This window comes from Rosa rugosa, chromosome 2 (assembly GCF_958449725.1).
Source record: "Rosa rugosa chromosome 2, drRosRugo1.1, whole genome shotgun sequence".
In the NCBI taxonomy this organism is placed as follows: Eukaryota; Viridiplantae; Streptophyta; class Magnoliopsida; order Rosales; family Rosaceae; genus Rosa; species Rosa rugosa.
In genome coordinates, this window is record NC_084821.1 from 64,280,065 (window position 1) to 64,303,379 (window position 23,315).

General features: G+C 37.3%; 3 protein-coding genes across 7 annotated transcripts; 1 reads left to right on the forward strand and 2 right to left on the reverse strand.

Moving 5' to 3' along the window:
- The first annotated feature begins 1,768 nt into the window (after positions 1-1,768).
- Positions 1,769-8,193, forward strand: LOC133729295 (tobamovirus multiplication protein 1-like). 3 transcript variants are annotated; one of them, XM_062156791.1, is made up of 13 exons: positions 1,769-2,096; positions 2,737-2,787; positions 3,597-3,630; positions 3,816-3,902; positions 3,988-4,039; positions 4,586-4,757; positions 4,904-4,999; positions 5,717-5,777; positions 6,676-6,740; positions 6,969-7,043; positions 7,139-7,214; positions 7,373-7,548; positions 7,850-8,193. In XM_062156791.1, exons 1-13 carry the CDS (start codon positions 1,992-1,994, stop codon positions 7,871-7,873), a joined length of 1,074 nt encoding a protein of 357 aa, XP_062012775.1. In that variant the 5' UTR covers positions 1,769-1,991; the 3' UTR covers positions 7,874-8,193. The 3 variants fall into 3 exon arrangements, with proteins under 3 accessions (XP_062012775.1, XP_062012776.1, XP_062012774.1); XM_062156790.1 differs by having other exon boundaries at positions 1,772-2,096; positions 7,844-8,193; XM_062156792.1 differs by lacking the exon at positions 6,969-7,043 and having other exon boundaries at positions 7,844-8,193.
- A 149-nt stretch (positions 8,194-8,342) lies between these two features.
- On the reverse strand, positions 8,343-10,934 carry LOC133729296 (mitochondrial ATP-independent inner membrane protease subunit 1a-like). Of its 3 annotated transcripts, none has more exons than XM_062156794.1 (5): positions 10,688-10,934; positions 10,383-10,607; positions 10,197-10,307; positions 9,268-9,331; positions 8,343-8,663 (listed from the first exon to the last, which is right to left on the reverse strand). In XM_062156794.1, exons 1-4 carry the CDS (start codon positions 10,829-10,831, stop codon positions 9,269-9,271), a joined length of 543 nt encoding a protein of 180 aa, XP_062012778.1. In that variant the 5' UTR covers positions 10,832-10,934; the 3' UTR covers positions 8,343-8,663; position 9,268. The 3 variants fall into 3 exon arrangements, with proteins under 3 accessions (XP_062012778.1, XP_062012777.1, XP_062012779.1); XM_062156793.1 differs by having other exon boundaries at positions 8,343-8,768; positions 10,688-10,933; XM_062156795.1 differs by lacking the exon at positions 8,343-8,663 and adding an exon at positions 8,789-8,948.
- A 3,919-nt stretch (positions 10,935-14,853) lies between these two features.
- Positions 14,854-21,655, reverse strand: LOC133729298 (transcription initiation factor TFIID subunit 1-like). The gene is made up of 5 exons (XM_062156796.1): positions 21,583-21,655; positions 19,494-21,226; positions 19,050-19,252; positions 16,065-18,949; positions 14,854-15,546 (listed from the first exon to the last, which is right to left on the reverse strand). Exons 2-5 carry the CDS (start codon positions 21,212-21,214, stop codon positions 15,184-15,186), a joined length of 5,172 nt encoding a protein of 1,723 aa, XP_062012780.1. The 5' UTR covers positions 21,215-21,226; positions 21,583-21,655; the 3' UTR covers positions 14,854-15,183.
- Positions 21,656-23,315: the final 1,660 nt, after the last annotated feature.

Genomic DNA, 23,315 nt, shown 5'->3' on the forward strand with positions numbered 1-23,315 from the left:
GGCGATCTTGAGGTAGTTTAGTATTCATCCCTTAGCGACCTTATAGTTATGAAAGGTCGTTATAAGGGCAATCTAAACACAAAGAAGAGAAATTAACGATAATGGCTCTTACTTGACACGAGAGTAAAAATGAAACTTTTTGTTGATCAACTTCACGATGAGATCTATATATATGTGAAAAAACATTGGTTAATAAATGTCGTGATGAAATTAGTTGGATATAATTCCAAATAGAATATCTTAACAAATATCGCACCGATTGAGAACCAACCGAGATCTTGGACCATTTTTTATATGTGTAGAAGAATGTTGTAGACCGTTGATTTGCGTGGATGATTCTATCCGTACGTTGATATTCGCTGTCATTCATACATGGTTGAGATCGGTCACAACGTAAGGCACACACGTCGATAGTAGAGATTATAGAATTTTCTATATGTATAGCAATTGAAAAAGGTTAAATATATTTCTAAAAAAAAAAAAAGTTAAATATATTTCTACATAAATAGAATGTCTTAACAAATATCGCACTGATTGAGAATCAACTAAGAACCCGAACCATATTAGTACGTATAGATATCCTCTCCATTTCAATCTTTTGGCGATCTTGAGGAAGTTTAGTATTCATCACTTACTGACCTTATAGTTATGAAAGGTCATTATAAGGGCAATATAAACAAAAAGAAGAGAAATGAAATGAATGATAATGGCTCTTACTTGACACGAGAGGAATAATGAAATTTTTGTTGATCCTCAATTTCATGACGAGATCTATAAATACTATAAGAAAAAAAAGGTAAATAAATGTCGTGATGTAATTCATTGAATTTAATTCCAAATAGAATACCTTAACAAATATTGCACCGACCGAGAACCTGAACCAAAATTGAATATATGTATAGAGAAATGCTGCAAACCATTGATGTGCGTGGATGATCCTATCCGTGCGTTGATGTTCGGTATCATCCATGCATTGGTTGAGATCGGTACACAATATAAGGCTCGCGCGTCGATTGTATAGCATTTTCTATATGTATAGCAATAAAAAAAGGTTAAATATATTTCTACATAAACATGACTAAAATTGGAATGATATTTTGACCGGGTGAATTGAATATATAGTATTTAATATAGGACCCCATTCTTTGTTATATTACATTTAAATTATATTTTGAACTACGTAGATGAATACAATTTTAAACTCATCTTCAATGAATTACATAGTCAAATCACCATACTATATATATATATATATATATATTTTTTTTTTTTAAATCACCATACTATATCAGTATATCTCTCTAAAAAGAAACCTGATTTTTTTTTTTTACCAAACGGAAACCATTTGAACTCGGGACCTCTCTAACATTTTGTTACCGCTACATTAAATGCAACCCAACCCCACTCGTAATCGAACTCCTGATTAGTTAAAGCATTTGAGGGCCCGGGGCGACTCAAAGAAAAACAGAAGCCCAAAGTACGCGTTTATTCCAATTTTAGGAGGAAAGTGATAGACAAAACAGTAATTATTAGCTTAATTAGTAGTTAAAGACCTAAACCTCAAAGACGATTGGCTTAACGAGTCAAACACTCAAAACTTGTTGGTGCCAAAAAGGGAGTGATATTGATATGATATTCATGGGAGAATCAAAGCCACCCGCGTGCGAGGAATCAGACAAAAGCGCACAGTATCTCACCGAAATTACCAATCCGCCCTCGACGATCAAAGGTAATCACCGCAAATGCCAACCAGGATTTTCATTTTCCTGTGTGAAATTGTGTGTGTTATGGGGCACAAAATCAGGTGAAGGCAGATCTGTCATGAAAGATAACCATCAACGACGACAAGGTCTTATTCTTCTTCTTCTTCTTCTGCTGCGTCCGTACGCTTCCACACTCTTGTTTGAGACCAACAGCGTTGTCAAACTAGTAGTAGTACTCTTGTTTTCTTTGTCTCATTTCTAGAGAGAGAGAGTTTGGGACTCTGGAGAATGTTTGAATTGAGAGAAGGGTCTTGTTTGCCAAAGGTGTTGGTGGGTGTGAATGTGGGTCTTGCTCTTGTTGATGCCATTATAGCTGCCCTTGCATTTTATCAGGTCTGCTTCTTCTTCATCTGGTGTTTTAATTGGTTATAAAGTGCTCAGCTTTGGTGTGGGTTTTGCATTTTGTGAACTGGGTTTTTGTGCATTGTGGAAAGGATGCCAATGTGGGTGGGAAAGTGTGAGACTTGAGGAGTAGGGTTAATTGGACTGTGTGGGATTGATGGTTTGGAGAATTGGGAACTGGGCATTTTTTTTGTATTTACTATGCATTTGAGCTGGAGGATTTTTGGTTTTGATTGTCTTGGTGAACTGGTAAATGGGTTTTTCTTTTGATTGGTTTGAATGTTAGATAGTGGGATTAAGTGTCATCTAGAAGTTATGGGATTGCCAATTGAGGTGAGAAAGTTCTGAAGCTGGTGGATCATGCCATTTTATAGGCTGTTGGTCTATGTTGATACAATTGCAGAACTTACTATGTTTGAGCTGGACATCACTCAAAATTTCCGCTCATTCTCAAAGTCTACGGATTTGAGTTCCAACTGAGGAATACCTTATTATCCCCAAAAATGCATTCTTTGGTTTATGAAAGCTTTGATATGACATCAACCTTGGAGAAATGGGGTAGTTCTTGGTCGATGTTTGTGAAGTTCTTTTCTTGAAATGATTCTGATGTGCTTTTACTTACTGTTCACAGTTAATTAGGATTCACTCGAGGAATTCACAACTTGGATGGACTCGCCAAAAAGTAAGTGATGATTCCTGCTTTATCATTTCTTATTTAAGTTGAGATTTGATGTGTTTTGTTTATAGACATGGAGACACATTCATAAGTACAAAAATACAAGGATTCAGACACAGATACACACATGCACACACACATGATGCAAGTAAATATAAAAGAAATTAATAGCTGGTTAGAGTAACCTAGTTGTGAGGTACTGGGTTGACTCTGTGAACTCTTAGGCCTTGACCTGTTCCTCTTATGTAGTTTGACATTGTAAAGACTTCAAAAATCTGAACTAATGGTAAAAATTGGTCTACCAGAGTATATTAGTCAGGGAATTGGCATTTATCTGTGGTTGGTCTTGTAGAGAAATTGCAGTTGATCATAACTTAACTAGGTAAGTAAACTAAACTAGCAACCAAAATATTTATGCTTATATCACTCTCACAGGAGAGACAGATAGATGGGGAGTGATCAATACATGTGCTGATTGATGTTACCCCACCCTGCTTTAGTTTTGGTTAACTGATTCTTTTGCTCATGCTTATAATCGTGAATTGTATTTCTATACTGATATGCACCCTCCGTGTATATGCATATAGTTATAAGTAGTAGTTGGTGTTGTATACAGACTGCAAATTTGCAGCACCCTATGTATCTGTATACATGTATGTATTAGAAGTACTTGATGCTCTATGCATGTATATATATGTGTGCACGTGAAAACATGGAAATGTGTGGATGTGCACCCATGGTAAATTAATTGCTATATTAAAGCTCATTGGAAGCAGGTTGGTATTCTCTTGACACATTTTATTGTTGAACTGCAGGTTTTTCATCTGTTGATTGGCTCTTCGAATTTGGGTAAGAATTTACAATCCACAATATACATTTTCCTTCTATTCTTTATATAACGCTTCTGATGGGCTTATAACATACAGAAATAATTGTCCAAATGAGTTAACATATTTCATTATGAACTTATGATTTTGGGAAAACATGACAGTTGTTCCAGATGGAATTAACGTGTTTGTTCTTGTCCATGACAGGTTGCTTAATTTATCTTGTATTAACTCTTTTTGCTGCTTGCAAGGGGTGGAAATGTTGGTCCAACTCTTGTGGTTTTAGCCTCATGGGTATGCTTCCATTCTTATATGTAAGTATGCTACCTATCTTACGTGTTTGCTCAATGTATCTTAACAGTGAGATTTTTCTTTGCAGCTTTACCCAAAATTTTGTTTTTTGCTGCATTCCTTCTACTTTTATCGTTCTGGTAAGTTTTTCTTTTTTCTTTTGTAATAAATAATACAAATTTATCTCACATGGCTTTATTAAACCTATGAGGGGGTAATGTGATATTAGCTTTTCTTCATCAACACGGCACAACGACCTGTGCATTACACTTTTATGTTTTAAAAAATATGGATGCTTTTTCCTCCATAGCTGTTATTGTAGAGATAGGTATAATGTATAAACGACAATGTTGTTTCCATTCATAAGGACAGTGAGACCGAGGAGGATATTACCCCTAGGACATGATAATATGGATGATGAAGTGGAGAAACGAATTTAAGAGTTGAACTGTATAAGTATATTATGCACTCTGTGAGGCAACTAGGAGAAAGCATGGTTGAGTATAACTGTGTGGATATAACAATACTCTTTAACAACTAGTCTTTGTTTTAATAATCATAATAAAGGTCATTTAAAAAGTCTTTGCTTTAATATATCTTTCTCAACTTGATAATATTGTTGTGACGTTTTGTCTCTTATGAGCTATATCTGACATTGTTCTTGGGTTGTTGAATTTCACCTTTAGGGTTGACCTGTGCCATCAGGCAGATGACGAAGATGAGGAGGATGAAGGTAGTTTTCAGGAAGCTTTGTTGGAGAAGACATTTAGCAAAACTAATTCATTGGACACTGATAGTCATAGAAGGTGTTTTCCTCTGCGAATCCATATTGGAAGCCGCCAGAAAATTGTAGTTTTGGTACTGCAATAGTTCTAACTTTCTTGTTCACTAGCTATTCGTATATCTTATATCTTATCAGTACCTATCATTGTACACTTTTTGTGTGAAGTCATAGTACTGTGCAAATTTGATACTATATTTATAACTCATTAATCACTTGTCAGGTTACTGTGCTAGTTTTTATTATAATGATCGTGTGTGCTGTGATAATCTGGATCGGGATGGGAAAAAATCCCATTGATTCTGCTGTGGTAGCTCGGGTATGAAACCTGCTAATAATTATCTATTATTTTGTTTCATTCATGTGGTCACATAATGCATTTCTATCCTTGGTGAACATAGAAATATATGTAGGAATGAATTACTGCTTTGACATGAGCTGAAGCCTCAAAATACTTGTGTTGATCTGAATTTTTCCTGTTTCATTATTCAATAGTGTATATGCCCACATAAATGAATGTTAACTCTAAGGCTAACTTAGAGATTTTTACTGGAAATTGCTCGGTTAATAATGGAGCTTTTTTTGGAGACTGCTTTTTAACATTGGCTTGAGTGAGTGTGTTTCCTGGTGGTTTGACTTTTTGTTTACAGTTGTTAACTTGAAATGGATACTTGTTGAATAGATTGCATGTTGTTGAATTTTAAGAAGCTCAATAACACTATTCTTCATTAGTTTACTATTGAAGCCATTTCTAGGTTAGGATCAAAACAAAGAATTATATCCACAGTATCTACGCTATATTTTGGTACTACAAGAAACAGTATCTCACCTGTTTTATGAGCAGATAATAGTTTTGTTTATAACTTGATTGCAAATTTTTATTAGTGTAATAAATTCATACTCATGTAGTGACTATTTTCCAAACAAACTTTGATTTGTGTTTGTGATGATACACCACCAGGACAAAACCTTTTTGTTGGTTTTATTCTAATTAACAACTACTAAGTCGTGTTGAGTGAATTTTATCATCATGCAGGTATATGTAGATCTTTTTGCAATAGTAACACTATTATTGGGAGGAGCATTGGCATGTTATGGTGAGTAGCTATCATTTTAGGTGCTTGTATTTGCTTGCAATATTCAGCAATTGTGCATATTTTACAAGTTTACATCTCTAGTTTAGATTATCAGCGTCGGACTGGAATCAATGGATAATCTAGGGGCATGACAATAAGTTAGTCTCAGTATGAAGCCATATAAAGTATTCTTGAGATGGCACAGGCACCTGATACTACTTTTAACCTAAAATGTTACATTTGGCTGTGCTTTCCAGATATTATCAGTTCCCAATCAAGGTCAACAAATCTGAAATCTTTTTAAAGGAAATTCTGTAAATATAACATTGGAAATTTGTCTATTCTGCTGGAAGAGTATTGGAATATTCTATACACCCAGACAAAAAAGCATTAATCTGAGGAATAATCAGGTTATTATAGATTATTGTGATGGCCTTTTGGATGTACTTTAGTGACCAACTATGGTATTGGTGTGTATTCTCTAAAACTAAGTGAAGGTTCACTAGCATATTCAGCTGTCTTGGTTGAAAGATTTCGAAGCACAAGATCCATCCATCTAGGGCATAATTTGATATCAATCGTATAGGATTAGGAGGAGTCACTATTGCTTTTGGAAGGATTCTGAGGAGGCACCCCATAAACTGTTATTTTTGCTGGGTCTGCCTCGCAGTGGAGTCTACTTGCTATTGGAATATGATTAGTTTAGGTCCATTGCAGCTTCTATAGTTTCAAACAAGATAGGGAAGTCCGAATCATCTTTTGCTTCATTATCTCGTCTTGTGAGAATTAGGTCCTTAATTTTGTGGTTTTGGTCGCATTTGCTGATCTAAGACATGCCCAGACACCATTTTTTCTTTTTATAGATGATAAGTATCTTCAATCCTTTGAAGTTATATTTGGCCTTTTTTTGACATTTCAGGACTTCTATTATGCTTGAGAATGAGAAAAGTTAGATCTGAGAGAGCCTCTTCTGAGATGTGGAAGGTATTTAATTTATTGCTGCTATAAAAATATAGTAGTATTATTATTACTGCTATCATTACTGTCTCTTTATTTCTTAATTTGCTAATCTGATATTTTATGTAATTTGATAATTTGATCAATCTGTCCCATGAAGCATTGGATTTGGTAAATATGTATTAGTGGCTAATAATCCATCACTTGCTTTTATTATTTTGATAATAATGTACAGAAACATTATATTGTTGACAGGTTGCAGGTTTAGCTGTCGTTTCCGTTCTATGTTTCGCCTCAAGTGCTTTCGTGGCTCTATTAACTGATATTCCTGTACATACCTAATTTTTAGTCACGTGGTTTTTTCCTTGTTCAAATATCTGAGTTAGTTTATTGGATCTCTCAAACTAAACTATATTATTATGCAGATGCTTTACCATGACTATCAACAGCCTGTGAATGGTGTTTATACTGCACTTTTGCTGATTTTATATTATTTTGTAGGTAGGTAAATCTAAATTCCTTTCCTGTTTGAAAATTAAATGAATCCTGTTTTTCAATCTGAAGGGGGCTCAGAGACATACTGCAATGGCTTTACCCTCTTTTCAATTGACAATACTAAGATTCTTGGAGTATAACAGAAGTATGCGTTGTCTTGTCAGGTTCATCAATACCCTCAGCGTATGTATTATGGGTCATGAGAGAATTACCGCCCTCAATAGCAGCTAACATACGACAAGAAGAAGAAGAATCAACTACATTAACATTCATCAGTGATGATTCCAACGTATTACCACATCCTCAGAGCTGGACTGCAGCAATGAGCTTGCGGAACCAGGTTTGGTTTCTTCCATTAATTATTCATTTCCTGCAAAGCAATATTCTTTCAAACTACCGGTCATTTTTATTTTGTTTTATTTTTTTTAGTCAAAACACAGCAGAGCAATATTCTTTCATGGTCTTGCATGGAACAAAAGAAACAAACAACATTTTAGTCAGGGACTGACTAAATAATTCTTCTATGTTAAGAAAGATATATTGCCAGTGGAGTTAGATTTTGCTGTAACGGACCTATTTGTAATCTCCATATTGTTTGTCATTATTGTTGTATGCTTACTATGTTTAGCTTTCAGGTGCAGGTATCAAGAGCAAGTCCGATATAACGTGTTTCCTGTTTCTGCAAACTCTTAAATTCACTGACACACCAGCATGCAAAGCATGTCATTGCTGTCCCAAACCATGAAGAGAGCCGAAAGAACTGAACTGTTATAACAACAGCTTGTGGTGATGAGATGGAGGGTGTTAAGTTGCATCCTTGACAGGCAATTTGTGTACAGCCATAGGTAGCATTGCCATGGTTTTGACAGTTTAGGATGTACATAGCAAAAGATGCTAAATGAGTGTTTTTTTTTCCTCTCCGATATGCTGCTTTCTTCTGCATATATGGCAGTAGATGATATGAAAATTGAGAGTTTTATCGTCATAGTGCTTCTCGCTAAGTTGAAGGGGAAACTGATTGTTTAAGAGCTGACCTAAATAGACTTGCCTTTGAGGGTACACTTTAATAGTTTAATTCTAAAATGACACCAAATCTTCAGGAATTTTGTGAGATCATATTGGAAGTCGAGTACATGGATAAACAAGTTGGGTATCAAGTTTCTTAAATTAGATAGATAAACAAATTGATAGTTCACCTAGAGGCCAGTACTTACGAAATTGACCTATAAAAGTGAAGGCCCCATTTAACCAGAAGCTGGAGATCGCAACTTCAATCTCTACTTACAAAAGCTGCCTCAAGTTACGGAAGGTGTATAATGAATTCTCAGCAAGTTTCTGCTGCAGGCTAGGAGCTTCACTCTATCAACCACCCAGATTTTTTCAGGACTAGGAGCAAGTTTCTGGCAAATATGAACTCTTTTCCCATGATTCTTGATTCCATAACTTCGGAGATCACTTCAATTGAAAGCAATCCTGTGAATATTAGACTAGTTGAACACGTTCACCAACATATACTTCAATTAAACACCAAGGCTGAAATCAACATTAGTTGACTGAGATCTACAGATTCGACCACAGAATTTGTAAGAAAATGTTAATCCAAAATTGACCAGGATGTATAAGAGAATCCACAGCAGAAGAATTTGAAAAGCAAGACTGGGGATTGACTATCTTCTTGTAGAGCATGAAACGTAATATTATGGTAACGCAATTGACAGCAGATTAAACAGGAATGGATGTCTGTGAAAATGAAAAAAAAATGCTTACATCTTATGAGAAAAATGAAAAATACGCCATGGAAATTGAAACTAGTGCTACTGGGGAATACAGGTTTCATTTCAATAGTCATGCACAGGAAGTCTCACAGTTAAAACACTTCTCCTTTACAACAAAATCATGCTAAAACAAGCTTCTATACACCCCATGAACACCAGCGCTTCAAAACAAGTTTTTCTAACCTCAAGAAAACAAGATTTTTCTAGTCCCATTACACATGCATAACACATTAGCAAGAACAGAATCCAAATGGGGCACTAACAGTGCCTGCTCAATAGTGTACCTCATGAGACAGAATCCTTCCCTTTGCTTTGCACCAATGATCCAAAATCTTTAGGTGGCCAAATCTAATGACAAGATGAACAAATATGAGAAATCTTCAGAGTGAAATAATGTGTGTTTAACAAGATAACACTATAGGGTAAAGAACTGTAAAGTGAAAGTTTTGGGTCTCAATTTGGCAACGAGTCTTTATGATTTTCCTTGTTCATTCAGATTTCTCTTTGTGCTATAGTTTGCATCTCTATAAAGTACAAATAAGAGCGCCTGCAGCCCATAAGAGGCAGCCTTAGGTATTTTTAAATGAAAAAAAGAAGAAAAGAAAATAGAGTTCCTATATCCTTTCCTTCCCACTTTCTTGGAATTCTTTAGAAAATTGACAAGTTAAGATAACAGCATCCTCTCAGTATTTACTGCTGGTAATCAACAAGCCTTAAGAGTATGTTGTTTCCTTGCAATGTTGTGTGGTCTGTTCACTATCCGTTCTTTTCATGTTGCTTCAGTTCTCCACAAATGACATTCTAAACTTCCTACAATCTCCGCCATATATCACAATTGATTCCACTAAAGGATGCTACGTAAGAAGTCCAAAGGACATTTTCCCACATCAATCAAACTTCAGTTCTAACACTAACAAATGTTTTCAACCTCCATCGTGAAAAACGTAAAAGAAAAACAGCTTATGTATCCTTCAGCCTCCTGATATTCACCATTAACCATTTCTATCTGAACTCCTATCAAAGCTCCTTTCAAGTAGTCACCCCCGAACCCCTCTAATTGAAATTCATATGTTCTACACAAAGTCCACATCAAAACTAACATCTACCAAATGCATTCCTTTACGCTAATCAAGCAAATCCGAAACCAATACAACATAAAAGCACGCATATACATAACGAAAAAAACGAGGTAGAAGAAAGCAATAATTCTCACCCTCCAAAAGACTCTGCCTTGTAGAAGACCATAAGGAACAGGCCCAAACTTTCTCGAATCATTGGACTCATAGATATTATCTCCCTCCACCCAAACATGCCCTTTCGGAACCTACCACCATCACAACAATCAATCTCCAAACAAACAAAAAAAGACTGATAATTTGAAGTGGAAGATGAGCATTACCACAAGAGTCTCAGACCTATCACTGTTCTTAGGGTCAACAATGTAAGTAACAGACTGACCCTCCACGGCCACCAATCGCTTGGTCACAATCTTCTTAGGAACGTCAGGCGATCGTAGCAGAACAACATCGCCAACGCCCAATTTTTCAAACCGGGTCGAGATGCGTTCGGCCAAGCACAGATTTCCGGTCAGGCCGAGCGTCGGGAGCATGCTTGGACCGTACGTCTGCGCACAGTGAACCAAAACAAAACGGTGCCTCAGTTCATCGAATTTAGAAGAGTGAAAAACAAAAGCAAGAGAATTACCAGAACGACGGTGAGGAGGTGAGTCTTGGTGAGCTGGAGGCAACAGAGGAACTTGACCAGGCGCGGAACGCCGTCGGTTAGTTCTCTGCCGGCGTTTTTGAATGCCTCCGATGAAATGAAACTGTTGAGGTATCTCAGCGCCATTTTTCTGGTTGCTCAGGACTCGTTTGGAGTGACGGAGAACAAAGAACTAAGAGATTTTATTATGGGCCTAGCTATGTGAAAAATTACAAGAAATTAACTAAAGAAATTTCGGTATTCCGTCATATTAAAGATCATGATTTTAGAATGTGTTCTAATTGACGGAACACAAAAACTTTGAACGAATTATTTTTATGATTTTTTTTTTTACTTGAAAGATTGTAAAATAAAAAAACAAAAATTACATTATGAACTTTGAGTTCCATCAGTTCGAGAAGTTTTTAGAAATCATTATTTGAGGGTGAGAAAATAATAACATGCTATTTTAGCCAAAAATCGTATATCATAATCCAAAATTTTGGGTAGAAACCATGGTCTTGAGATCCTTAAAATAAAATAAAAAAATTTATGGTGTGCAGTTTCCACGAATATGAAATGTAGTTAGTCAGTTTATATTTTTAACTTTTTTTTTTTTTACTTTGAGAATAAATAAACAGTTTCGTGACAACACTAATGACTAAGATGATATCATGTAATTATTGTAATATAAATCATCAATACAACTGAATCATGTGCAATGTAGAATATTCGTGAAACCATGGCGATGAAATGTTTGACCATAAGATGGGAGATCAAGAAGAGACCATGAAATGTTTAACCATCATAACTGCATGTAGTTATGCTGTTATGCAAATCACCGTAATGGAGTAGCAGGAGTAAGAATAGGACAGGGAAGAGAAGAATGTACTATTTTTTTTTTTTTTTTGAGAAGAGAAGAAGAAGAAGAAGAAGAAGAAGAAGAAGAAGAAGAATGTACTATGAATTGGAGAGAAAGGATGGGGTTGAGTGGTTGACTACTGATTGTTAGTTTTTCATTTTCAATTTCTAATTGTTTTTTTTATCAGATCAATTTCTAATTTTTAGATTTATTTTTTCCAAGTTTTAATGTTTATAATTACTGATGGACGTTTCCTTTACTGCTAGTGCTTTAACTATTTTTTTTTTATAAAAAATGTAAGTGCAAATTTGGTTTTTTTTTTTTTTTTTTTTTTAAATGAATTAACTTTTATTGATTAAACATCATTATATTCAGAAAGAACTGTACCCTCCACACTCAAAAAGGAATAGGCTAAAAGAAATCCATAAGTTTTGCTCTTAGTATCTGAGCTGCTGAACTAGCTTCACGGCCTACAGAATAAATCTTTGCAGACAAAACTTATTCAGAGAGGTTTCGAATGTTCTAAATGAGGAACCCCAATTTCAATCCGTATGGATCCAAAGTATAATATGAAAGAGCTTACATCAAATCCTTGGAATTAGACTCAACAAAAAAAGGAGTGAAGTGGTGTGCGAATGCAAACTTCAGCCCAGTTAACATTTCTTGATCACAATAATATGATGTAGGACGAGAATGGACCCGATTCAATCAGAAAACCATAAAAGTAAAGAAGCGGCATAGAATTAAGAAAAGTGATTGGAAAATAGGTAACTCACGTGTAAGGAGGTTATTAGCTGCTGGAATATTGAAGAAAAATTGGTTTTGGACTTTTCGGGTTTCTCGTGCGAAAAGTCAGGTTTTGATTTTGAATCAGAATTGACTAACTTTTGGCCAGAATGTCCGTTTGAGACGCATCATACCTTTCCAGAATGGGAACGACGAGATCTTCAAGACTCACTTTAGTGAGCCCTAACGGATTTAGTCCAAAATATGTCGTTTTAATTATCCGATTCGGGATTTAATATTTTAGGCTAGTTTTGCATTCTTTTTATTTTAGGTTTTCTAGTTTGTTTTGTTTTACCCATGGGCTTTAGGGTTCAATGTTAGTCGCCCTAGGGTTTTATTTCTCTTATTTAAGCAGCCGTATGTGGCTGTAGAACGCATCTTTCAACTTTTAATCAATAAAATAGAGATTTTCTCTTTTATCTCTAGTGGACTCCAGAATCCTTTTGTTAGGTTTATTGCTGGTAAACCTAGGTTATCAATCTGATCATTCCGACTGCGTCAGGTGGTATCAGAGCAGGTCTTCCCTGTCTCTTTTATTTGCCTTAGTAGCAATGGGTGAGGTTACGAAATCAGATATTGAAGCTCTTACAACAGCGTTTACCGCTGCCATCAATTCCTTGAATAATCAGATCGGAGAAATTCGTGGATTGTTGGGTGAGAGGAACAACAACAACAATAATCAGAATAGAGGCGGGGAAGGAGGCGAGCGAGTTAGGGCTCCACGTGGTGAAGTTGTTGTTCATACTTCAGAATCTGAGTCTGAAGAAGAGATGGTGCAATATGAACCACAAGGACAAGTTGACCAGGATTACAAAGTCAAGGCCGAAATTCCTTTCTTTTCGGGCAACTTGGGTGTGGAAGATTTTCTGGATTGGCAAGTTGAGGTGGATAGGTTCTTAGAAATTATGGAGATTCCAGAGAATAAGCAAGTTAAGATGGTGTCTCGAAAGCTTAAAAGTACTGCTGCTTATTGGTGGGATGAATTGCAAGGAGCCAGAAAGAGGCGAAGAAAAGTGCCTGTTCAGACATGGCGGAAGATGAAAGGTCTTCTTAATGAAAAATTTCTGCCTAGAGATTTTTGTTTCAAGAATTATCCTCCTAAGATTTTTGAGAAGAAGTTAAAGTCCAAAGAGTTTGCTTTGCCCGTTGAGAGCAATTGTTTACCTGAAGAGAAGATAGAAAATTTTTCAATAGAAGAAGCCCCACAAGAAATCATCCATGATAAAGAAGAGATTAAATATGAAATTGCTCGTGTTGACATGGTTATTAATAATGAAGAAGTTTTGGAGCCTGAAATAAATCATTCAGAACCCGATGTCATTCAAGAATGCAACCTTGAGAGCCAATTAAGAAGAATCTACTACGGTTGCCTATGAAAGCCAAAATGCATATGATAGACTCATCTATGGTGTTGGGTTCATGATTGTGCCATCAGAATATGCAGAAGATCTGATCAATAATCCACAGGTTCAATTGTCTAATTTTTTCTTGGGTCTTTTGAATGCCTATTCTTGTCTTTTATTCAAGAGGAACTTGAGGGCGAGTTCTTTCATAGTGGAGGAGAATGATGTAGGACGAGAATGGACCCGATTCAATCAGAAAACCATAAAAGTAAAGAAGCGGCATAGAATTAAGAAAAGTGATTGGAAAATAGGTAATTCACGTGTAAGGAGGTTATTAGCTGCTGGAATATTCAAGAAAAATTGGTTTTGGACTTTTCGGGTTTCTCTTGCGAAAAGTCAGGTTTTGATTTTGAATCAGAATTGACTAACTTTTGGCCAGAATGTCCGTTTGAGATGCATGATACCTTTCCAGAATGGGAACGACGAGATCTTCACGACTCACTTTAGTGAGCCCTAACGGATTTAGGCCAAAATATGTCGGGATTTAATATTTTAGGCTAGTTAGTCTGACGCGGGCGGAAGTGAGTCTTGAAGATCTCGTCGTTCCCATTCTGGAAAGGTATCATGCGTCTCAAACGGACATTCTGGCCAAAAGTTAGTCAATTCTGATTCAAAATCAAAACCTGACTTTTCGCACGAGAAACCCGAAAAGTCCAAAACCAATTTTTCTTGAATATTCCAGCAGCTAATAACCTCCTTACACGTGAGTTACCTATTTTCCAATCACTTTTCTTAATTCTATGCCGCTTCTTTACTTTTATGGTTTTCTGATTGAATCGGGTCCATTCTCGTCCTACATCATAATATCTTTAATTTTCTCTAATATCTTTTTTATATAAGTTTACAGTTTTCCTTATTTCTAAAATTATGGTTATATGTAGATACAATTTTTGAACAGTATAACAAATTGGTTTGTCATTGTTATCTATTTATAGTTTTGAAGATTTATACTTTGCCATCACATTCAAAGTATGCCTCATCTTAGAGATATGCAGTATGATTTATGCAGCAAGAAATGAAATTTCTGTTGATCCTAATAAACTAGTTTATTATCATGCATCCAGGATGAAAATTCAATTATTTCCTAACATCGAGTGATCTAAATTTCAGTTATGTGCTAGTAAATAGAAATTGAAATATATAAGATAATTTGTAAATTCAGATACAAATTATAAGAGTAACTACTTAAATTTACAAGATGGTTTCTCGTTATGCCTTTCGAAAACAACGGCTTTCACTGTACAATATTGGAACTACTGGTTCCTACTTTCATGAACAACTCAATGGACAAAATTACAGAAGTTTGAGATGCAAGATGAATTCAGAGCTGTCTTCTTGATCCTACGTAAAACGACCTACAAACTTCAAAACCAGAGAAAGCAAACATCTTCTAGACTCAACCTGGGGCTTCTTTAGAAAAAGAGAGTAACATATAACAGCACATATCTCTAGATATCTGCATATTCAATGCCTGCTTCCGCTTCAGTCAAGCTTTCTTCATTCTCAACCAACATATAGTCACAGAAGTTTAAAAGCTGATCTGCGAGTGGAGGGATATCCGGGTTATGCTCATCATTATATTTATGGGCATTAAAGGCAATCTGCCACACATCCCGTCTGAATTGCTCCCGGCTCTTGTACTCCATATTCCGAACCTTCACCTTGATTGTCGATAGATCCATTGGGTGCTTTATGATGTCCCGGTAATCAGGAGCTTCCTTTTTGGATACTGGTTTTAAAAAAAGATACGAGATTTCAATTCGATCTTTGAGGGATTCTACAATGCGCTCCAAGATGTTTGCCAAACCAACCTGTACAGAATTAAGAAAATACAAATAGTTCATATATTACAAAAGGTATTGATTCACATTATATCTATACCATCTGTTAACACTGCGTTGTATACTGATGAGCCTCAGTATTTTCTTACAACAGATGAATAGATACATTGGTTTTGTCTGTTAATTCATTTCTTTCATCAGACATTATGTAAGAAAGTTCATTTTGCAAGGTCTACATAAATATACTCAAGCAAAAATGATTTCACGCTGCCCCTCATCTTCAAAGTGCAAACAGTTTGAGAATAGGGAAAAAGCTACATGTTTTAACTTAATTTTGTTCAAAGATCAGTCTATACAGATACTATGAACCTACTGGAAACATTTTTAATTCTAAGAGAAAGAACAGTTGCAACTCATAACTGATTGCTGGTAGACTGATCTATGACTCAATTCCATCCTCATATAGCTGTCTTTTATAATGAAAGCAAGTTAAAGGAAAAAGAAACAATTCATTGAAAGTAATAAGAAGAAGGTAGCAAGACAAGTACCTCTCCTCCTTTACGACGCTTGGTAGTTGGGGCATAATCTCCACCATAACTTCCCAAATCAACAGTTGGCCTCCTTTTGGCCCCCTGATTTCTTTGTGGCATCCTTTTACCAAATGTTCTTGTCCGCGAGTCCTCTAAATAGTCATCATTTATCTGTGGCCTTCTATTCATAATTTTATTCTTCTTCACTTTCTGGAGTTCTTCCTCTCTCTCTTGTTTGATGGCTGCTTCATATTTTTTAAGTTCTGCAAGTCTTTCTTGCTCCTTTGCCATCCTAATTTCATTGTCATACAGCCTCCTGGTACTCTCTTCAATTCTCCGTTTCTCTTGCTCCTCCCTCAATCTTCTATCATCTCTTGCTTTCTTTTTCACTGCTTCGATAGAAAAATACATGCTATTCTGCTTCTCATGTCTTTTCTGATGATGTTGCTCTTTGTGAGCTTCCACTAATGGCAGTTTAGCAACAGAGGGCTTTTGAGATTCCACCTGATCTCCAACTGTGGTTGCTGGAGGCCGTATCACTATAGTTGGCAGTGGCTTTTGTGACTTGACATGACCCCTATCTATATCTGTGGGAGACCATATCCCAATAGGGGGTTTATGAGATTCAACTGATCCCTCTCCAGGTTTCGTCTTGTTAGAAATTATTATTTTACTAACCTTAACAGCGGGATTCCCAGCTTCAAGATCAGATGTGACTGGATTCCGATAACTCTCTGTTTCTCCAGGAGCCTGTTTGTCAGGAAACTTTTCACCTAACGCAACTTTGAATGTCAATGGAACAACCTTTGAGGTCGGACCAAGGTTTTCAACCCCAGAACCTTCAACGTCAATTACAGTCTCTGGTATCAACTTCTTTGTTGTAGTTTTCTGCTGAAACCGACTAGATGAATTCAGAGGAATGGACTTTCCAAGTACATTCTCCACATCTGGAGTTTCAATGTGCGCTTTCAGATCTTTTCCAAACTTGGGGCAGTTCTTGTTTGTCCTCATGTGTCCATGCTGACCACATGCTCCACATACAAAATTCTCTCTTACTGGCTTCTTCTCACCACACATTTTGACACCAACTCCTGATGTGTTTAGTTTCTTATGCATAGGTTTAGTAGCATTCTCTTTCATCCATTTTAATTCTCCAGTCTTGCTTCTTTTAAGAAGATTTTCCATCACTTTGCTTTCTCCAATTGGTTTCTCTTTAGGAGTATAGGAACCATCAAATTGTGGTGCAACAATGTTTTGCTTTACCGTATCTGCATTCTGAAAACCAAAACTTGTTCGTGAGCCTGGAGGCAGCCCAGCTTCCTCCAAAACTCTTGTTTTTTTCTTTTTCTTCCTCTCAGTTTCATCACCCATAAGCAACCGGCATAACTCAGCTGCTTCAGCTGCTTCATCTTCACTTTCCTCTGCTGGATTCAAGGACAGGAGCCTTCTCATTACAAGCCCTTTAACGTCATCTGCTTTGTCACACTCAAATTCATGATCACCCCCCAACCCCTTTTCACATTCTTCTGCATCAAGCAGATTTTCTAAACTCCCAGCAAAGGAATCTAGATCACTGTAATTTCCTTCAGAATCACTCTCATTCTTATCACTGCCTGCTGCTGAAAGACTACGAACTTGCTGTTCCCAAATTTCCTGACACCTCTCCCTGCTGAAAGAATCTGAACGTCCTCTACCAGTAGCACAGTTTTTCTTTCCCACTGCATTGGACATTGATGATTTTGGAGCAGCGCGAACATAACTAAAACCTAGGCCCCGGCCAGATGGATCACCAAGGCCAGATATTTCTAAACGCTCAATATTTTCTTTTCCCATTGTACAGGCTACAAAATTGCAACTCAAATTCCATGGAGTCGTCTGTAGTTCCCTTTCGATGTGAGATGCAGGAGCCAGAGTATTACCTTCGTCGCGGAGATGACTCATTGCAGATGACATGACAGAAGGATGAGTTTGAGTAATTCGTAAATGTTTGAGCCGATAAAGACCAGCTTGCATGCTTTCATAGGCACACACCTCTTCTGGTTTCACCATATTTCTTAATTCATCTTCTGAGAAAATCCTGAAATTGCTCTTCTTAACCCAATGTCCACTTGACCCCTTCGGCAAATTCACAAGTTCCTTCACTTTGTTTTTGATAAAGGGATCAGATAGGTAAGGAAATTGTGCACATAACTCATCTACACGAATACATGGAGGGACATGGTGCTCTTCGGCAGCACGGAACTCACGGCACATGTAGACTATGAGCCTGTTAAGCATGTAATTTTTCAGATTCTTAGTTCCAGGAGACATTACCTTCATGAGAGGTTCCTGTTGCCCTACAACATTAAGCTTGTCAATGCGTCTAATTGAAAGCTTTCCCTTTGCAGAACGAACTAACAGATAATCAGTTGATGGCACCTTATGAGAAAAAAGAGGTGCTCTATACATGTTTGTCTCAAGAGATGACTGACAGCAACCAGCTTTTGTATCTCCAAGAAAAGGTGATTTATCAGCAGGGTTTAGCGAAATGACATGACCCAAGCTGCTGCTTTCATTGTGCAACAAAGATCCATTTTGATCATCTGGGGCTGAATTTTGATAATAAGTGCACAATCTTGCACCCATACCAATATTGCTCAGAAGTAAAGGTCTTTCCTCACAATACTCTACAAGAAAGACACGACCGTCTTTCGCTGAAGGGTCAGATTTCTTCTTAAATGCTCCAGGAGGACGCAACGATTTATTCTCACCAGGAAGTTTTTGTGACCTTGGCAACAAATATATTTTTGTACGGACCAGATAAAGCAAAGAGTTCCGCTGAACATTTTGAGCTGCTAGAGATTTATCATCTTCAAGTTCCTTCCCTTTATAAAACATCCTCACTGTTTCAGATGACTTAAAATCTACAAAAACCAGAAATTATGTAAACTTTAGAAGTACTCATTGATTGTAAACAATAAACAATGGTAAATGGGATAAACACATCAGAGACGAGGTGACAACCTAGCTTTTTTGAAGCTTTTGCTTTGACAGAAAAGACAGTTTCCTCATGATCAACATGAAGCTTACTGCCTTTGCCACCCAAGCTCTTTATAATAATTTTCGTTGGTCCTTGAGTAGGCAGCTTCCCTAGTTCTTTTACAGCCTTTTCATCGTTGCAGGGATACCATAAAGCTTTTGGTCGATGAAAATTAGCAACCTCCTTACTGTGACAAAAAAAGCAGTGTAAGAGTAAGACTCAGATAGCATGGCACGAAAGGTTTACAGCTCATGTAATAAAAAGTGAAATTGTCACAACAAACCCCATTGAGTATCTATCATGTACAAGCACAAGAAAGCTTATGCATAAAATGAAATCCAGAACTACCTCAACTTAATTGTCATTTAAAGAACTTGTAAGCCTCAATAAATAAATTAAGCATAAACATAAAAAAGCATCAAGCTTACTTGCTTAACTTCAGCTTCATAGTCTGTAGCCGAAGTGCAGGTTGTGAGTGATAAATCTTTATGCTTTGAGCAGTGCGTCTTTTAGAATTCGATTTTAGTTGATAAGATGTTTTCCTGTTTGCATAGTGCTTGTCATTAGCAACATATCGCCAACAAAACTGAGCTCCATGACTTGGCAAATCCAAAGAATCCTCATTGCTTGACTTTAGAGGGGGAGTTACAATCGTGGCCCCTGAATGAAGCTTAAGATGTTCACTATCCTTGCTATCCAAAATCTCAAAGAGCATTTGCTCATCTTCAAGATCAAGGATAAGCTTTGGCTTCCTAATAGGCATGTTTGGGTCCCATATGATCTGGTCTAACCACGATCCTTTTAGCATGTCTCTGTTATGTGAGGTAAGCTTGCTGAATTGCCTCACAGCATCTCTCTTACGAAGCTTCTGATCGACATTCTCCATTCTACCATTTGCCTGGTCATCCACTTCAAATCGAGATTCTAGCCTTAAGAGTTGGGGATGGTATCTGCTTTCCGATACAGGAACACATAAAGGTCCTGCTGAATTTCTTGAGCCAAAAGGCTCCAACAGACTAGACCGGCTAAATAGCATAATGTCATGCCTTTTCTCATCAGACTCTTTTTGGGACTCTAACTGAATATTTTGCGACCCACTATCAGATTCTGTTTCACTATCAACTGAGGTGTGGTCAGGTCCTGACATTTCACAACTCTCAACAGCATTGTCACTCATTACAGGAGACTTGTCCCAAATAATTCCATCTTCCCAGTCTTGTTGATCAAGAGGGTAAAATGTAGGACGCGAAGGTGACTGCCTTTCCACACAAAGATCCACATCTAGATCTTCTTTCATTGGTGCCGCAAAAAGGTATGTGCCCTTTCCTGGCCCATCCAGCACAGCAAATGAGGTAGCCTCTTTGTGAACACGAAATTTTGCAAATTCCAAATCATCATCATTCAATTCTGAGATGTTATGTTTCACTCCATCAGCTTCTTTCAAAGCTGTAAATCCTTCACCAGTTCCTTTGAGAAATGCCTCTTCATCCTCTTCAACAATATCCGTAACATCCATGGATTTATGCATACTTTTGCAAACAGAGTACCCACGGTTTCTTTTAACTGCCTCCTTTCCATGAGTGCCAAAGATTTCTGAGAATCTTAGGATCACCTCTCCATCTTCTATGCATAGAACTGGCAGCGGTGGGGAAATTCTAACATCCTGTTCAACCACCTCTTGTTCCTTTTCCTGTTCACTCTCCTCATCATAATTTTCAACCACCTCATGTTCCACTTCTCGAATTTTATCCACCGAAACTTTAGCAGAAAGGTATTCATCTCTCGGCAAAAGATGGTCCTCCTCAGTAGCACCTTCAATCTCCGGACCCTCAAAATCCTCATCAATGTCAAAATAATTCACAGCATTCTCAGCCTTCTCATCATAATCTTGCTCCACCGCATCGCTTAATGTCCTTGGTAACTTCACTGACATGTCCATATCCGTGAAAGCAGGACCAAGCTCCTCGGAAAGTGCAGCAAAATGCTTCTTTGCATCCTCATCAAGGTAATCAACATCAAGATCACCCGAGTCATCCACATTACCAAACATAAACCCAAGAAACCGACTACCCCTACCATCCTCCTCATATTCTTCATCATCATCTTCACCCCTAAACACTTGGGACCCACCATCTGAATTACAACCCATGTTGTGAAAGCTCTGCAACAACACTTCACAAAATTCAAAACCCAACCAAGTGTTTTACTTTCAAGAACAAACAAAGCACTCTAATTTCTTTAAAGATCACATATTTATAGCCTTTGAGCATCTAAACAAGATCATATCCAGTTTAACCTCCATAAGGGTATGTATTGATGAAGGCAAAACAAACAAAGGTTGCAGAGAATAAAACAAAGCAATGAACTTTTCTCTGGAAGATCATTGATACCAAGCATTCCATGATTTAGGGCAATCATAACTGTTAAACCAAATTTTACAGATAACAGCGAATTCATAAACAACCTACAAGTAAAGCATTAATGGGAAGAGAAAGAGCGAGAAGGAAAGAGGCATACCTGAAAGCTTTTACCTTTTCCTCGATACTCTGAGAAAGGTGGTCTGATTCGTCTTCTCGTATTTATAGAGGGCCCGAACCAATATGGGTACTTTTGCAAATTCTGTAGGTTATCGCATTAACAACTTATAATCACAATAATTAGTCTTTCGTGAGTGAAACTCTTGACCTCCAACTCAAGGGTACACTTAGAGGTGGTCGAGAAGGTTCAATTGACCTCTCTAACTTAGTTTTTATGTTCAAGTTATGTGATGTTTCTGTTTGGCTCCAATTTTGCTGCAGCTGGTCAACAGTCTCTTTTCTTGCGCGGGCGTGCCAGCACCGTTCGGGTGCGGTCGTCGGGGGTGTCCCTTGACCTGACTTCTTTCAAGCAATTGTGGACGAGGAGAGCACCAACCTCGTCGTGGGGATTCTTTCTGCCTCGTGGTGAGGACTTTGCTGAAGTTTCTTCTTGTTAACACAATCGATACTCAATATTGTAGATCGAGCAGAGCGACATCACCGGGAAATGTTGAGATTTTGCTAAAGCGTGACTTTAGCTTGGCTGGGTTGCTAGGGCGTTACCCTTGCTTGGCTGGTTCTGTAACTGTTGTGGTCGCGGCACTACCGTCGGCTCCCGAGGAGACTAGGACCGAAGCACGTTGACAGAGGGTTTGGTGGCACTGAAAGTCGGCTTCTGGGAAGACTAGGACTAGGAGTGTGATCACCGCTAAGAGAAAGAGAAGGAGAGGGAGAGGAGTTGCTCTTAGAGAGGTTTGCTCTAGAGAGAACTTAGATCATCTTAGAGATGTTGTTGTTGAATGTGAATGTGTGTTTTAGAATGAGAAGAGAAGGTGTTTATATAGGGAAGAAAAAGAAGAGTGAAATGATGAGTGGAAGAAAAATAATGAAAGTGGAATATGAAAGTGATTTGTAAAATATGGAAAAGATAGAGAAATGATGAAATGAAAGCAAGGCGTGAAGGTGCAATGATAGGAGCATTTTAAAGTGGTATTTTAATAGTTAATTCCTCACATTTTGCTTAGTTAATTCCTTAACGAATCGATTTTTAACTCAATTTCTATTTTCTTAAGTACATTGGAGTAAATGATGGTGAAATGAGCATTAGGTCCACACTTACCTATAAATGGTGGAGAAAAATGGAAATGTACTAAAATGTCAATTTTACACATTTTCCTACTCCGGCTAGGAGAAACCAAGCCAAGCAAGGAAGAAGGAGCGGCCGCCGGACCAAATGAACTTCAAATGAGCTGAAACTTTCCAGATCCATTCTACACATCCTAAGGATCATTTCTTATGAAGAGTGCCAGAGCTATAATTGAGTGGAAGGCCTTCAAACAGTCAGCCCAATTTCCTGCAGAAGCAAAACTGGAAAACTGGACCTGTAAGAGGTCCAGCAGCATTTCCAGCCCAAAGGCATGGAAATAAATTCTGAAATTTTACCAAAATGATCTACACTCATGGTAGATCATTTCATATGAAGAAGTCACGAGCCAAAACTGAATTCCTGTTGGAGAAATAATTGAAGGAATAAAAGGGCAGAAACTGACCTAAAACAGCTCAACACCACATGTTCAAGTTTCCTACCCACATGAAGAAAGCTAGATGCTTTTCTCTTTTTCCTTGGATATATTTTTCTGCTCCAATAGATCATCATCACTTCCATACTTCTGCACCTTCATGCCTTGCTTTCATTTCATCATTACTCCATCTTTTCCATATTTTACAAACCAC

Coding starts and splice junctions, on each gene's coding strand:
- LOC133729295 (XM_062156790.1), top strand. CDS start 1,992: ATGTTTGAATTGAGAGAAGGGTCTTGTTTGCCAAAGGTGTTGGTGGGT. Junction 2,097..2,736: donor CTGCCCTTGCATTTTATCAG/GTCTGCTTCTTC, acceptor TACTGTTCACAG/TTAATTAGGATTCACTCGAG. Junction 2,788..3,596: donor TTGGATGGACTCGCCAAAAA/GTAAGTGATGAT, acceptor GTTGAACTGCAG/GTTTTTCATCTGTTGATTGG.
- LOC133729296 (XM_062156794.1), bottom strand. CDS start 10,831: ATGGCGCTGAGATACCTCAACAGTTTCATTTCATCGGAGGCATTCAAA. Junction 10,608..10,687: donor ACCTCCTCACCGTCGTTCTG/GTAATTCTCTTG, acceptor CACTGTGCGCAG/ACGTACGGTCCAAGCATGCT. Junction 10,308..10,382: donor ATAGGTCTGAGACTCTTGTG/GTAATGCTCATC, acceptor TGATGGTGGTAG/GTTCCGAAAGGGCATGTTTG.
- LOC133729298 (XM_062156796.1), bottom strand. CDS start 21,214: ATGGGTTGTAATTCAGATGGTGGGTCCCAAGTGTTTAGGGGTGAAGAT. Junction 19,253..19,493: donor ATGAAGCTGAAGTTAAGCAA/GTAAGCTTGATG, acceptor TTTTTGTCACAG/TAAGGAGGTTGCTAATTTTC. Junction 18,950..19,049: donor AAAAGCTTCAAAAAAGCTAG/GTTGTCACCTCG, acceptor TGGTTTTTGTAG/ATTTTAAGTCATCTGAAACA.